Source organism: Heterodontus francisci, chromosome 18, assembly GCF_036365525.1.
Source record: "Heterodontus francisci isolate sHetFra1 chromosome 18, sHetFra1.hap1, whole genome shotgun sequence".
NCBI lineage: Eukaryota > Metazoa > Chordata > Chondrichthyes > Heterodontiformes > Heterodontidae > Heterodontus > Heterodontus francisci.
In genome coordinates this window covers 78,416,757-78,432,442 of record NC_090388.1, presented here as the reverse complement: position 1 = coordinate 78,432,442, position 15,686 = coordinate 78,416,757, and the positions used below count along the sequence as shown (strand labels likewise).

The 15,686-nt window shown below is 49.9% G+C and overlaps 1 protein-coding gene across 1 annotated transcript in view; it reads left to right on the top strand.

Annotated features, from left to right (window-relative positions):
• The window catches only part of hipk2 (homeodomain interacting protein kinase 2), a 270,628-nt gene that overhangs the window by 61,817 nt on the left and 193,125 nt on the right, over nucleotides 1-15,686 (top strand). Inside the window, 9 exon segments of the mRNA XM_068051058.1 lie at nucleotides 1,218-1,444; nucleotides 1,447-1,471; nucleotides 1,474-1,672; nucleotides 1,674-1,728; nucleotides 1,730-1,759; nucleotides 1,761-1,784; nucleotides 1,786-1,929; nucleotides 1,931-2,165; nucleotides 2,168-2,309. Coding sequence (XP_067907159.1) covers nucleotides 1,218-1,444; nucleotides 1,447-1,471; nucleotides 1,474-1,672; nucleotides 1,674-1,728; nucleotides 1,730-1,759; nucleotides 1,761-1,784; nucleotides 1,786-1,929; nucleotides 1,931-2,165; nucleotides 2,168-2,309 — 1,081 coding nt within the window.

Below are 15,686 nucleotides of genomic sequence, written 5' to 3'. Positions count from 1 at the left end.
CTCAATGTTAAGATATTTGCTCTCCTGTTCCCCAAGTACTTCCCATTGTGAAGGTCCCAGGTAAGATTCCCAGTGGGGATGTTAGAGATACCATCAACGGAACTGGGGGAAGAAAGAATCCATCCAGGATCTGAGTGGTATCCAGTGAGCTGTGTTGGTGGATAGTGCTTGGTCATTGGGTAAGCACAGGATTGTGTTTGGCTGTGATGCCCTCCATGGTCAAACATCCAGTAAATCCAGTAGGGAATTCAGGAAAATCTCTTGACCTAGAGAGTGGTTAGAATGTAGAATTTGCTCACTAGGTTCAAATATGAAGAACTACTTTTTAAAAAATTGTTCTCGAGATGTGGGCATCACTGGCAAGGGCAGTATTTATTGATTGCCTTTGAGAAGGTGGTGGTGAGCTGTTTTCTTTGAACCACTGCAGTCCGTGTAGTGTAGGTACACCGTGCTGGTAGGGAGGGAGTTCCAGGATTTTGACCCGGAAATGATGAAGAAACGGCGATCTAGTTCCAAGTCAGGATGGTGTGTGCCTGGGAGAGGTTGGTATTTCAAATGCACCTACTGCCCTTGTCAATCAAGGTGGTATTGGGGGCTTGGTTTGGGAAGCTTTATTGAGTTGCTGCACACCCTTGGGCACGGGACTAGGGAGCCCATGGAGCTGTACCCCAGCAAGAGCAAGCACCTTCAGGAGACAGGGTTTAAAAATATTAATTAACAGGGAAGATGGCTCACATTAAGATAACACAGAAAAAAATGAGCACTTTGGCATTGTCAGCTGTGGCTCAGTGGTAGTGCTGTTGTCTCTGAGTTAAAAAGTTGTGAGTTCAAGTCCCACTTCAGAAATGCACTGTCGGGGGTGTTGCCTTTTTGGATCAGACATTAAACCAAGTCTGCTCTCTCACAGGTGGACATCAAAGATCGCACAGCAATATTTCAAAGCAGAGCAGGGGAGTTCTCCCATAATGTTTCTTCCTCAACCAACAACACTACAATAGATCATCTGGTTATTATCTCTTACTATTTGTGGGACCTTGCTGTGTGCAAATTTGCTGCCGTATTTCTTATGTTATAACAGTGACTGCACTTCAGAAGTACTTCATTGGCTGTGAAGTGCTTTGGAAGGTGGCGAAAGGCGTTATAAGAATGCAAGTTCTTTCTTTATCTGGCAGCTTTAGGTGTTATAGTGTTCAAACTTTGCTCTGTTGTCTCTGTAGGTATGGCCTCGCAAGTGCAAGTCTTTTCCCCTCACACAATTCAGTCAAGTGCCTTCTGCAGTGTGAAGAAACTGAAAGTGGAGCCGTGTTCTAACTGGGATATGACCGGGTATGGTTCGCACAGTAAAGTCTATAACCAGAGCAAGAGTACAACCATCGCACAGTCAACAGTCAGCGCCTCTGTTCAAGGTACCAATCCGACTCTGTCCTACGAACAGACGGTGATTGTTTTCCAGCAAGTGCCGGCCACATTGTCTCACGACAGCGAACAGCACATCGGGGGTGGTGGCCGTGTCTGCTCAAGCCTTGGGAGGTCCGCAGAATCTGACCCGCCGCAGCACTGTGAGCCTCCTCGACACCTACCAGAAATGTGGCCTGAAGCGGAAGAGTGAGGAGCTTGAGAACACCAGCAGCGTGCAGATCATCGAGGAGCATCCGCCAATGCTTCAGAACGCGCACCAGCGGCGCCACTGTTGCCACGGCAGCCACCTCCACTGCCACCTCCAAGAACAAGCGGGTCAAACAGCGAGGGCGACTACCAAGCTCCTGCAGCACGAGGTGCTGTGCCTCAATGACCAACACGTACGAGGTGTTGGAGTTCCTGGGCCGGGGGACATTTGGCCAGGTGGTTAAGTGCTGGAAAAGAGGGACCAATGAGATTGTGGCCATCAAGATTCTGAAGAACCACCCTTCCTATGCACGGCAGGGCCAAGATCGAGGTGAGCATCCTCGCCCGGCTAAGCACAGAGAGCGCGGATGACTACAATTTTGTCCGGGCCTATGAGTGCTTTCAGCACAAGAACCCACACTTGCTTGTCTTCGAAATGCTGGAGCAGAACTTGTACGACTTCCTGAAGCAGAACAAGTTCAGTCCGCTGCCCCTCAAATACATCCGGCCCATTCTGCAGCAGGTAGCCACGGCCCTGATGAAGCTCAAGAGCCTCGGCCTGATCACGCCGACCTCAAGCCAGAGAACATCATGCTGGTGGACCCGGTCAGACAGCCGTACAGAGTTAAGGTGATAGACTTCGGCTCGGCAAGTCATGTGTCAAAGGCTGTGTGTTCCACTTACTTACAGTCCAGGTATTACAGGTATGTCAGGCTTCCTTTACCTCTCACATTTTTCTCATGCTTTGTGTCGAGCTGGCTTTACTGTATTCTTTTAAATTAGGACCACAGGGAACAGCTAAGCGCAGACATCAAGAAACAGCCCTGTTGTATTTTTATTTGGTTCGAGTAATTTTATTGTCTGTTCCTGGTTGGCCAAATACTCTGCAGCTGACAGGCCAGGTGGGCCTCAAACTTGAAATAAAAACAGAAAGTGCTGGAAATACTCAGCAGTTCTGGCAGCATCTGTGGAGAGAAAACAGAGTTAATGTTTCAGGACAATGACGTTTAATCAAACCTGCCACTACCAAAGGGTGGCACAGTGGGCGCAGTGGTTAGCATCGCAGCCTCACAGCTCCAGCGACCCAGGTTCGGTTCTGGGTACTGCCTGTGCAGAGTTTGCAAGTTCTCCCTGTGACCGCGTGGGGTTTCCGCCGGGTGCTCCGGTTTCCTCCCACAGCCAAAGACTTGCAGGTGATCGGTAAATTGGCCATTGTAAATTGCCCCTAGTGTAGGTAGGTGGTAGGAGAATGGTGGGGACGTGGTAGGGAATATGGGATTAATGTAGGATTAGTATAAATGGGTTGTTGGTTGGCCGGCACAGACTCGGTGGGGCGAAGGGCCTGTTTCAGTGCTGTATCTCTATGACTATGACTATGACACAGCCCCTGTAGCCAGGAAGAGCCAGAGCCTGCCTGCTGTGATTCGCCCATCTGATTTTCCTCTTTCTGCGCCCTTTCCTCCCCCTTCCCCCCCAACACCCCGCAGGTGGGAGATATTCCAGCTTCATCTGATGGATGTAGGCCGAGAGATCAGAAAGTGTGAGGAGCAGGTCTTAAAGCTGTATCTGTCCACATGCTTTTTGACCCCTCCCCCTCAAAAAAAAGAGTCTTGCTTCTCTGTGAGCGTTAGTTAGTGTTGCTGTTTTGAGGCGTAGCTGCTCCAATGTGGTGTTGGAACTGAAGTTCAATTTTTGAGTAAGTATTTTATTGTCTTATTAAGTACCAAATTGATTTATTTTGCATACTGCTTTTGAAACAGCTTCCAGTGTAAATAATAAATCAAGCCCAATGCTCTGTGGATTTCAAATTCCCCATTGCACCCAGCGAGGTGGCCAGGTTCACTATGTAGATGTGTTGGCCTCCCAGGAGAATTGGGAGCATTTTAAAGTGTGGAATATATTCAGTGCTACTGATGGCAAGATGCTAGAACATAATGCCTGCAATCACCTGGGATTACTATCAGCATGGTAGGTCTCTCAAATAACATGCCTCAACATTCAAGCAGCATTTATATGACCAAATAGACATTGTAAAGGAATGAAAGACTCATTTGGATGGAGGAAAGGAAGGTTGCATGAGCCATCCCTTTTTTAAAATGGCAAGTGACTGAATTCATAATCAATTTTATTTTCCGGGTTTGTAAAGCATGAATTATACAATCTAGTGAAACCTCAGCGTGCAATCCCTATATGAGAAGAATGTTGTACATACAAGAGCAGATACGGCAGTGGGATGATTGTTATTTTTGCTCAGTCGCTCTGGCGGGTTTCAAGAATAGCATAGAATTTACAGCGGAGAAACAGGCCATTTGGCCCCAATGGTCTGTGCCAGTGTTTATACTCCACACAAACCTCCTCCCACCCTATTTCATCTCCCACTTCTATTCTATTCTCCCTCAGGCAATTATCCTTCTTATTGTTTTCCTTTATATGCATCTCGGAGTTTGAGTAAGAATGTGGAATGGCACGAATCAGGAATTCAGACATCGTAGTAATGAGTGGTGGTGCAGGCTAGGGATTGGTTCTTAGTTTAGTTTAGTTTAGAGATACAGCACTGAAACAGGCCCTTCGGCCCACCGAGTCTGTGCCGACCATCAACCACCCATTTATACTAATCCTACACTAATCCCATATTCCTACCACATCCCCACCTGTCCCTATATTTCCCTACCACCTACCTATACTAGGGGCAATTTATAATGGCCAATTAACCTATCAACCTGCAAGTCTTTGGCATGTGGGAGGAAACCGGAGCACCCGGAGGAAACCCACGCAGACACAGGGAGAACTTGCAAACTCCACACAGGCAGTACCCAGAATTGAACCCGGGTCGCTGGAGCTGTGAGGCTGCAGTGCTAACCACTGTGCCACTGTGCCGCCCTAAGTCTTGGAAGATACATTTAAAGGGAAACTAGATAAGCAAATGAGAGTGAAGGGAATAAATGGTTATGCTGAAAGATGAGGAAGGAGGGGAGGAGGCTTGAGTGGAGCATAAATGCTGGCCTGGGCTGGTTGGCCCGAATGGCCTGTTTCTGTACTATACACTGTATGTAATTCTATGTGAAGATTTGGGGAAGCGCCCTACAAGAATAAGGTGGGGGGTGGGGAGGGGGTGGTGCAGTGGTAGAATATCTGGAGTAAGAATTTGGGCACTCCAGCATATGGTAGGAATGCAGAGAAGTTAGAACAGCGAACTGGAAAATGGGAGAGACTGGGAACGTAGAAATAGAGAAAAATTTAGTCACAGCTCAGCAAAGGAAGAGGTCAGAATTCACAGGGCCTGGATTAGGCTGATTGGTTGCACTGAATAGCCGATAAAACCTTTCCCCTGTAATCGACAGCTGCCCCAATTCATGAGAACACAAAGTCATTCCGGAGAGATTGATATTACGATGAGGATTTATAGCACCCACTGCAATAGAATCTGTTCAGGAGCTGTGCTTGTGTGGATATTTTTTGCTCTCTCCCTCTCTCCTCATTCTTTCTTTCTCCCCTCACTCTCCTTCCCCCCCACCCCCCCGCACTCTCCTTCCCCCCCCCGCACTCTCCTTCCCCCCCCCCCGCACTCTCCTTCCCCCCCCCCGCACTCTCCTTCCCCCCCCCCGCACTCTCCTTCCCCCCCCCGCACTCTCCTTCCCCCCCCCTCACTCTCCTTCCCCCCCCCTCACTCTCCTTCCCCCCCCCCTCACTCTCCTTCCCCCCCCCCTCACTCTCCTTCCCCCCCCCCTCACTCTCCTTCCCCCCCCCCTCACTCTCCTTCCCCCCCCCCCTCACTCTCCTTCCCCCCCCCCTCACTCTCCTTCCCCCCCCCCTCACTCTCCTTCCCCCCCCCTCACTCTCCTTCCCCCCCCCCCTCACTCTCCTTCCCCCCCCCCCTCACTCTCCTTCCCCCCCCCCTCACTCTCCTTCCCCCCCCCTCACTCTCCTTCCCCCCCCTCACTCTCCTTCCCCCCCCTCACTCTCCTTCCCCCCCCTCACTCTCCTTCCCCCCCCCCCGCACTCTCCTTCCCCCCCCCCCGCACTCTCCTTCCCCCCCCCCCGCACTCTCCTTCCCCCCCCCGCACTCTCCTTCCCCCCCCCGCACTCTCCTTTCCCCACCCCCCCCCGCACTCTCCTTTCCCCACCCCCCCCCCGCACTCTCCTTTCCCCCCCCCGCACTCTCCTTTCCCCCCCCCGCACTCTCCTTTCCCCCCCCCGCACTCTCCTTTCCCCCCCCCCGCACTCTCCTTTCCCCACCCCCGCACTCTCCTTTCCCCACCCCCGCACTCTCCTTTCCCCACCCCCGCACTCTCCTTTCCCCACCCCCCGCACTCTCCTTTCCCCCCCCCGCACTCTCCTTTCCCCCCCCCTCACTCTCCTTTCCCCCCCCCTCACTCTCCTTCCCCCCCCCCTCACTCTCCTTCCCCCCCCCCTCACTCTCCTTCCCCCCCCCCTCACTCTCCTTCCCCCCCCCACTCACTCTCCTTCCCCCCCCCCTCACTCTCCTTCCCCCCCCCCCTCACTCTCCTTCCCCCCCCCTCACTCTCCTTCCCCCCCCCTCACTCTCCTTCCCCCCCCCTCACTCTCCTTCCCCCCCCCTCACTCTCCTTCCCCCCCCCTCACTCTCCTTCCCCCCCCTCACTCTCCTTCCCCCCCCCCGCACTCTCCTTCCCCCCCCCCCGCACTCTCCTTCCCCCCCCCCCGCACTCTCCTTCCCCCCCCCGCACTCTCCTTCCCCCCCCGCACTCTCCTTTCCCCACCCCCCCCCGCACTCTCCTTTCCCCACCCCCCCCCGCACTCTCCTTTCCCCCCCCCGCACTCTCCTTTCCCCCCCCCGCACTCTCCTTTCCCCCCCCCGCACTCTCCTTTCCCCCCCCCGCACTCTCCTTTCCCCCCCCCGCACTCTCCTTTCCCCCCCCCGCACTCTCCTTTCCCCCCCCCCGCACTCTCCTTTCCCCACCCCCGCACTCTCCTTTCCCCACCCCCGCACTCTCCTTTCCCCACCCCCGCACTCTCCTTTCCCCACCCCCCGCACTCTCCTTTCCCCCCCCCGCACTCTCCTTTCCCCCCCCCGCACTCTCCTTTCCCCCCCCCGCACTCTCCTTCTCCCCCCCCCACACTCCTTCTCCCCCCCCGCACTCTCCTTTCCCCCCCCCCGCACTCTCCTTTCCCCCCCCCCGCACTCTCCTTTCCCCCCCCCCGCACTCTCCTTTCTCCCCCCCCGCACTCTCCTTTCTCCCCCCCCGCACTCTCCTTTCTCCCCCCCCGCACTCTCCTTTCCCCACCCCCCCCGCACTCTCCTTTCCCCCCCCCGCACTCTCCTTTCCCCCCCCCGCACTCTCCTTTCCCCCCCCCCCGCACTCTCCTTTCCCCCCCCCCCGCACTCTCCTTTCCCCCCCCCCCGCACTCTCCTTTCCCCCCCCCCGCACTCTCCTTTCCCCCCACCCCCGCACTCTCCTTTCCCCCCCCCCCGCACTCTCCTTTCCCCCCACCCCCGCACTCTCCTTTCCCCCCACCCCCGCACTCTCCTTTCCCCCCCCCCCGCGCTCTCCTTTCCCCCCCCCCGCGCTCTCCTTTCCCCCCCCCGCGCTCTCCTTTCCCCCCCCCCCGCGCTCTCCTTCCCCCCCCCCCGCGCTCTCCTTTCCCCCCCCCCGCGCTCTCCTTTCCCCCCCCCCCCGCTCTCCTTTCCCCCCCCCGCTCTCTCCTTCCCCACCCCCCCCCCCCACCCCTGCACTCTACCTGCTGTCTTTACTCATTCTGGCCTGGATGTGACTCCAGTCCCATACCAACATGATTGGCAATGAGCCTCTGTAGTGATCTGGAAAGCTACTTCACTGTATCAGAACTGCTGCTGGTGGTTCAAAAACATGGCTTATGACCAGTGCTCAGAGCAACCAGGGATGGGCAATAAATGCCGGCCTTGTAGGCGATGTCTACATTCCAAGAATGAATAGGAGCAGAAAATACTCCAGCAGTGGCGATAGGGGTGGAGGAACGTGACTATTCATTGGCCAGCTTTCCAGTTGGTTACAGCAGGTGCTGAGAGGTTGAATTGCTGATCAATGTACTGACATTAAGTTTGCTGAGTTGAAGAGTTCCTCCTCACATGTCCCCTCATTGATCTGAGCAATTTGGAATTAAAAGTAAAATGCTTTGCTCACAGTGGTAATGGCTCAGTTTGTTCTTGAAAGAGAAAACTACAGAGGGGCGATCAGATTGGCTGCTCCATTGCTGTACGGGTTTGTGTGCAGATATTGTGTGCAAGTACGATTGGGTTCTGATTTATGTTGCCAACCCTCTAGGATTGTCTGGAGTCTCCAGGAATTAAAGATTAATCTCCTGGAGTTGTTGTGAGCAACTGGAGAGAAAAAATGTCGGGCATTAAAAAATAAATAGTTGGAGATGGCGTAAAATGGCTGTTTGACTGAGAATTAACCAGTCAGGTAACAAATAGTCGGTTCACTTTCTAATTGGTCATGGGAAGGTGATGCAGTAGTGGATGGCCATGTCGGCCAATGGCGGGAGTGTGGGGGCAGAGCAGTTGGAGGCTGGAGATCATGTGATGAAAACTCCCCATCGCACAAAGTTTTGGCAACCCTAGACCTGATGTGATTCCTCCAGAATTGACCATCATCCAATGCTCATTGGGTTTGCACAGCAAGGAAGGCAACAGTACAGGAGAATGTGCAGTTCCTCTGAATCTGATCAATCACCTCAGGAGTAAGAGGGAAGGAAAGAATTTGAATAAAGGAAATATATCAGTAGCTCCAATACTGTGCCACTACTGTTCTGACATCCTGATGAGGAGGTGCCTTTATGTCCCAGAGGCTGCTCGTCACTGAGGATTGTGTCCAACGTACCCTCTCAGTTTTCTTTTGGAGTGCACAGCCGATTTGTGTAAGTGCGCGGGCCTTTTAAATTTTGTTGCACAGCTACGCACGCGAGCTAACTTAAAGGGACTGACTTGTATGCACGAGAAGTTTCGGATTGCCACGTGGCCACACAGCTTAGCGGGAATATTGACTGTGTCCCAGAGTCAAAAAGAGTGTCCCGACTAAACACATAATTCACAATTGTAGGTATACAGGACAGGCAGAAAGGTTATTGGAGTCAGACCATGTAGAGGCTCCCCTGTCATAGGTTCCACCCAACCCATTCAATCTCCTGTAAGGAAAGGGCTCCATGATCTACAAAGATGATGGGTTTGAAGACATGCATTGATATGGTGCCCAGTCATGTCTCAAAACAGCTCAAATCACGTCAGCACAAGTCAAGTGTGATGTGCAGCTTCACAGAATTGATGTTTTGCCCATTGCAAGATCCCACAAACATCACCTTCTGGTGGTGTCCATTGAGAGGTGGATGTTGATCAAGACACGAGCAGATATGTCTCTTGTACTAATTATGCCACAGGATCTTCAACGTCCACCCAAACGGACAAGATGGGACCTCGGTTTAATATCCCATCTGAAGCTTGGCAACTCTGACAATGCATCACAGTTGTAGTACTAGGCTAAAGTGTCAGCCTGGATTAACTGAACAAAGCATTAACTTAAGAGAAAAATAACAATTCTAACTGCAGGAAATATGAAACAACAGAAACGATACTGGAAATACATAGCAGGTCCATCAGCATTTGGTTAAATAAAAACAGCTTGGGATGACAGTCCTTGACTAGAACTGAAAATTGAACAATAAGCAAGCCCTTAATAAGGATTGGATAAAATAAAATGGAGCATGAGAGGGGCAACAGATGCTCCAGTCACAAAGTGGAAGTTAATCACAGAAAGGTGTCAGCTGTGGCCCATAGGTCGCACTCTTGACTTCTAGAAGATTGTGGGTTCCAGTCTCACTTCAGAGACTTGAGCACTGTTAATTGTGTGTCAATGATTTGATTAAATGCAGGTGAAGGGTGTTAATTGGGGTCTTAGTTGAGCATTTATAAGCATACACCCACTGAGACTGGGGGAGGGATTGAGTAAGGAGTCCTGGAGCATGTTGCTCTGCACAGTAAATGTGAAACTGAGTAAATATAGGCTCCAGGATTATCCTTCCACAACAAGCTTTCTGGAATTTAACTAGCACAAAATCTAGACTGACTCTCTCTCTAGTGAGGGAGTGCTGCACTGTCAGAGGTGCTGTCTTTTGGGTGAGATGTTAAACCGAAGCCCCACCTGTGCTCTGAGGTGGCTGTAAAAGATCCCATGGCAGTATTTTGGAGATGAACTCAGAGCGGTTGGTGGCAGGGGAGGGGGGCAGTGGTCAGGAGTGCAAAATTGGGCTCAATAGCACCCAGTTGGTTCGAAAATGGCATCCTTGGTGTGCAGTCACACATTGGACACGATATGTGGCCGATGCCCTATTGGTAAAGGGGTTAGCGTGTTCGTAACTGGAAGTATGCACAGATCAGTGTCAGGCTGATTTGATGTCAGTGCTGCCATTTTGAAGCTCAATTCACCAGTGTAAACCCTCTCTGAACCTCACACAGCTGAACATGTGTTCAACAGCCTGGAGGACTCCCCCATCCCACCAGCACTGGGGAGATGGTGGCATAGTGGAAATGTTATTATACTAGTGTTCCAGACACCCAGGCTAATGTCCTGGGGACACTCGTTCAAATTCCACCAGGGCAGCTGGTGGAATTTAAAATTCAATTAATTAATAAAATAAATCTTAGTAATGGTGCCATCGATTTGTTGTAAAAATCCATCAGATTCACTAATGTCCTTTAGGGAAGGAAATCTGCCGTCCTTACCTGATCTGGAGTGCACATGACTACAGACCGTCAGAAATGTGGTTATTCTTAACTGCCCTCTGAAATGGCCTAGAAAGCCACTCAATTGTCTAGGGCAAGTAGGGATGGGCAACAAATGCTGGCCTTGCCAGTGACACCCATATCCCATGAAAGACTAGATGAAAAAAAGACACTGAAGGAGAGCACACAGCCCATCGAGTCCATGCCGACTCTCTAGAGGAATCTAATCAGTCCCATTCCCTGGCTCTATCCCCATAGCCCAAAGTAGTTTTTGGTGACATATCTGCCAAGAGTCTTTAGGAATCAGATCTGTTGGACAGATTTTAGGAGTGCTGTGACACCCTGCAAGCCCCTTTACACATTGGTATCCAGAGCTATTATGATAGCAGTCTGACCTTCCATGGCAGCAAGCTGAGAATCCCTGAGAGCAGTCTGAGCCACCACTGTAGCACTCAAATGTTCAGTGGATGTTGCTTGTGCTGCAATGGAAGCTGAGACACCAGCCATGCTGTTTCATGGTTGGATCCACAGATACATTGATAGAGGTGCCACCCATTCTGTGTTGGAAAGGATGGGCTCCAAGCTCTGTGCAAAGCCATGTGCCAAATTGGTGCTGGCCACATCCATGCTCCTGGACATTGAACGCAGGCTTTCCGGCAGGCCTACCAATGGACCAAACATTTGGGTGTATACACACATCACCCTTCCTCTGCAGCAGATCCAACATGCGACCTCGCCCTCTGAGCTGGGACCTGCTCTATCCTTGGCCCTCCATTGGCTGCACCACACTTGTACCAATGCCTCATCATGTGCAGATCCCTCCTCTATTCCATCCTCTAAATTACACACAGTGTCAGTATCTGAGTCAGTATCAGTGTCAGTGGCTGCGACTGTGAAATTGCGTGATGGTGTGTCTTCATCTTTACTGTCTGCTTGTTCTTCCTCCACTGCCTGGGCAGGGTTCCCATTCTTGGGTATCTGAAAGGAAAAAGGAGCAAGGTTTGGGTTGTGGTGAGGGGAGAAGAGAAAGTAAGAAATGTATGTTTGCACCATCTGCAGCTTCCAAGTTGGAAGAGTTTGTGGGATGAAGGAGAAGTGGGATGTGAGAACGAGGGTTGGTATGCAGATATCACTATTTTCAATGGATTCAACCCTACGAGTGGCCATAACCTCTGCAATAGCAGTTCCCATAATGACCAGCACCATCTCCTCCATGGGTGATAGAGCATGCAGGTGTGCCTCACTCCCTCCAGTTAGTTCCTGCTGGTTCCAGTTATGTGCCACCTTCTCCTACAAGAGGGAATTGTGTCAGTGAATATCGTGAAATATCTATGGGTGAGTCGGCTATCGTGGTTGAAGAACTGCCAATGTGTTCAAGCTGTGAGATGTGGGTGTGAGCCTTGCAACAGTGCTAAGTGTGTGAGGGTGCAGTGAAGCATATGAATGTTCTCTACGAGTCCAGATTAACATACATTGTTGGGAGGTGAACTGTGGTTGGTGATTTGAGCAGTGGCTGAGGCGAGTGGTGCAGTTGGTGGGATATGGCATTTGAAGATGCATTCACTGACCTTGAGACTGTTCTCGTGGCATTGGCTTCCATGGCTATCTGTTCTCATTGCCTTCTCATCATGTGTCTGGAGGACCTTCTGCCCTCTGAGCACACAGGACATCTCTCCTTTCCATCTTCTCCGCCAAGCCCTCCAGTGCAGTGTCCAAAAACCTGAGGGCCCACATTGTCTAATGGTCACCCATTGATCTCTCCTTCGCATGACTGTTTCAGTTGCATAACGACTCCCTGCTGCAGCCACAATGGCCCTCCCCTTTAAGAAGTGCAGGCTAGCTTTAAGAAGGGCAAATATGAGCAATATTGAGCCCCCTGCTGCTGCGTGCAGCCAATGAGCAGTGCTGGAAGGGGTGGCTGCACACAAATTTCAGTACAAATGAAGTTGGCTTGCTGCCTGGATTCCACTCAACGGGCGTGAATTCATTGCACATTGCGAACCCCATGTCTGTTTTTGGAGGCTATCCAATTTATAGCCTATGGCGTTCCCCCCGCCCCGTGACCATTTTTATCCCTCAACTGATATCCTAAAAAGTCGATCACCTGGTCGTTATCACATTTTGTTTATGGGAGCTTGCTGTGCTCAAATTGGCTTCTGCATTTCCTACATTACAACAGTGACCACACTTCAAAGGTACTTCATTAGCTGTGAAGTGTTGTGGGACGTACTGAGATCATGAAAGGTGCTACAGAAATGCAAGTCTGTTTTACTTTCTAAATGTGTTGAATGGCCTGAAGCTGTTTGATGAGATAGAGGACGGCCCGAGTGAAACTGTGGAAAAGAACCAACAAATTTTTTCCTTCATTATTTAGCTGTGCCTGGTGATTTTCAATAGATGCTGATTCCACAGGCCCAAGCAGTACAGCAGCCTTTGTGTTTCAATGAGTATTGTAACATCACTGCTCTCAGTTATATACCGTTTAATCCTGTCTCCAAACAGATAGGTATCTATTTTCAAACTCATTTATCAACATGAGCTTAGCTGTTCTCTGTGCACCCATTACTGTGCAAGAGAGGACACATTCTCTCTAATTTCCAGTTCTTGGTAAATTTTGTACTTGTTTCCTCTAGTTCTGTGAAAACATGTACAATTTCAGTAGAGTCTGTATTGATCATCATCCAGGGTCCTTCTCAGAAGCCACTAATGGTTTGAGTACAAACTTCAGTCAGACACCCCAGCTCGGTTCTAAGAAAGGGCTACATTGTCCAGGTTGGCGTTCTCCAGGAAAACTGGGGTATGGCTGCAATCTGATGTCACAGACTGTATAATACAGTAGGATGCCATTTGGCTCCTAGTGTCTGTGTTGGCATCAGCTCTTCAAACTGCTCCTACTCCTGTATTCTTTTATATTCTTCCTGTTCCGATACATCTGGTTCTATTTTAAGCATGTGATCAATGCTCCTTCAATACTGGCCTGTTGTGCATCCCCGATTTCATTGGCTGTGCCTTCGATGTTCCAGGCCCTAAGCTCTAAAGTTTTCTCCCTAAACCCCTCTGCCTCCCTACTTCTCCTCTCATTTAAGACAGTTGTTAAAATCTACTTCTTTGACCAAACTTTTGGTCACTAATAGCACCCTATGGGGCTTGGTATCCATCACTTCTGTGAAACACCTTAGGATGTTTTCCTACATCAAAACTGCTATATAAGTGCGAGTTGTTGTTGTTGTTCCTCTGCTTCAATAGCCATTTGTGGTAGAACATTCTGTTCTTATAACTTTCTGTTCAAAAACATTTCTTCTAACTTCCCTCTTTGTTCTTCCTCAGTTTCTGTCCCCTGATGACCCAATCACCAACCAGTGGGAACAATCATTCACTGTTTACCCTCTTAAAACCTTTAATGACTCAGAGAAATGTGAATATCTCAGGGCACTATTTCATCATTCCAAATACTTTTGAGGCTTTTTGACAATGTTATCTAGAATGGTAATGGACAACCGGGCAACTAACTGGAGGAGGAGGTTCCATGAACATCCCCATCGTCAACCATGATGGATCCCAGCACGTGAGTAATTGCAAACCAAAATGAAGCTAAGCTGGCAAATGGACTATCCCACTTGACCTCCTCCCCTGGTCCCACCATCACCATAATAGCCGAGCACTGAGTGCACAGAGCATAACAAGGGCTATGTGTCCCGATACCATTCTGGCTATAGTGTGAAGATCTGTGCATGAGAACTTCCCATTTCCCCACTCCACTCTCCCCACGAGCCCTAGCTAAGCAATTCCAATACAGTTATGACACTGGCATCTACCTGATCATAGAATAACAGAACCTTATAGCACAGATGGAGGCCATTCAGCCTGTCACGCCTGTGCTGGCTCTTTGAAAGAGCTATCCAATTTAGCCTCACACCCCAGCTTTTCCCCCCATAACCCTGCAAATTAGTCCTCTTCAAGTAGATGCCCAGTTGTCTTTTGAAAGTTCCTACAGAATCTGATTCCACCACCTTTCCCAGGAGTGCAATCCAGATCTTAACCCTCTGGATGAGGAAACTTTTCCTCATTTCCTTTCTAGTTCTTATACCAATTATTTAAAAATATGGTCTCTGTTTACTGACCCACTTGCCAGAGAAAAATAGTTTCACACTCTATCAAAACTCTTCATTAATTTTGAATCCCTCTATTACGTCTCCCCTTAACCTTCTCTGTTCGAAGGAGAATAATCCCAGCTTCTCCAATCTCTCCACATAACTAAACTGCTACATCCAGGTATCATCCTTGGTAAACCTCCTCTGTACTATCGTCAGGGCATTGACATCCTTCCGAAAGTTTTTTGCCCACAATTGTACACTACACTCAAGCTGTGGCTTAACCAGAGATTTGTGGAGGTTTGCATGACTTCCTTGTTTTTGTATTCAATGACCCTATTTACAAAACGGAAAATCCCATACACTTTGTTAACTGCCTTATCAACTTGTCCTGCCACTTTCAAAGCTTTGTGAACATGCACCCTCTCAGAATAGTACCAATCAGGTTTTTTTATTCGTTCGGGGGATGTGGGTGTCGCTGACCAAGCCAGCATTTATTGCCCACCCCTAATTGCCCTTGAGAAGGTGGTGGTGAGCTGCCTTCTTGAACTGCTGCAGTCTATGGGGTGTAGGTACACCAACAGTGCTGTTAGGAAGGGAGTTCCAGGATTTTGACCCAGCGACAGTGAAGGAACAGCGATATAGTTCCAAGTCAGGGTGGTGTGTGGCTTGGAGGGGAACTTGCAGGTGTTCCCATGCACCTACGAACATACGAATTAGGAGCAGGAGTAGGCCATGCGACCCTTCAAGCCTGCTCTGCCATTTAATAAGTTCATGGCTATACTGATTACTCCACATGTCCACCTACTTCTGATAATCTTCCACCCCCTTGCTTATCAAGAATCTATCTACCTCTGCCTTAAAAATATTCAAAGATTCTGCTTCCACTGCCTTTTGAGGAAGAGAATTCCAAAGATTCACGACCCTCTGAATGAAAACATTTCTCCTCACCTCTGTCTTAAATGGGGGACCCCTTATTTTTATATAGTGACCCCTAGTTCTAGATTTTCCCACAAAGGGAAACATCCTTTCCACACCTACCCTGTCAAGACCCCTCAGGATCTTATATGCTTCAATCAAGTCGCCCCTTACTCTTCTAAATTCCAGTGGATACAAGCCTAGCCTCATAAGTCAGCCCGCCCATACCAGGTATGAGTCTAGTAAACCTTCTCTGTACTGCCTCCAACGCATTTACATCCTTCCTTAAATAAAGAGACCAGTACTGTACACAATACTCCAGATGTGGTCTCACCAAT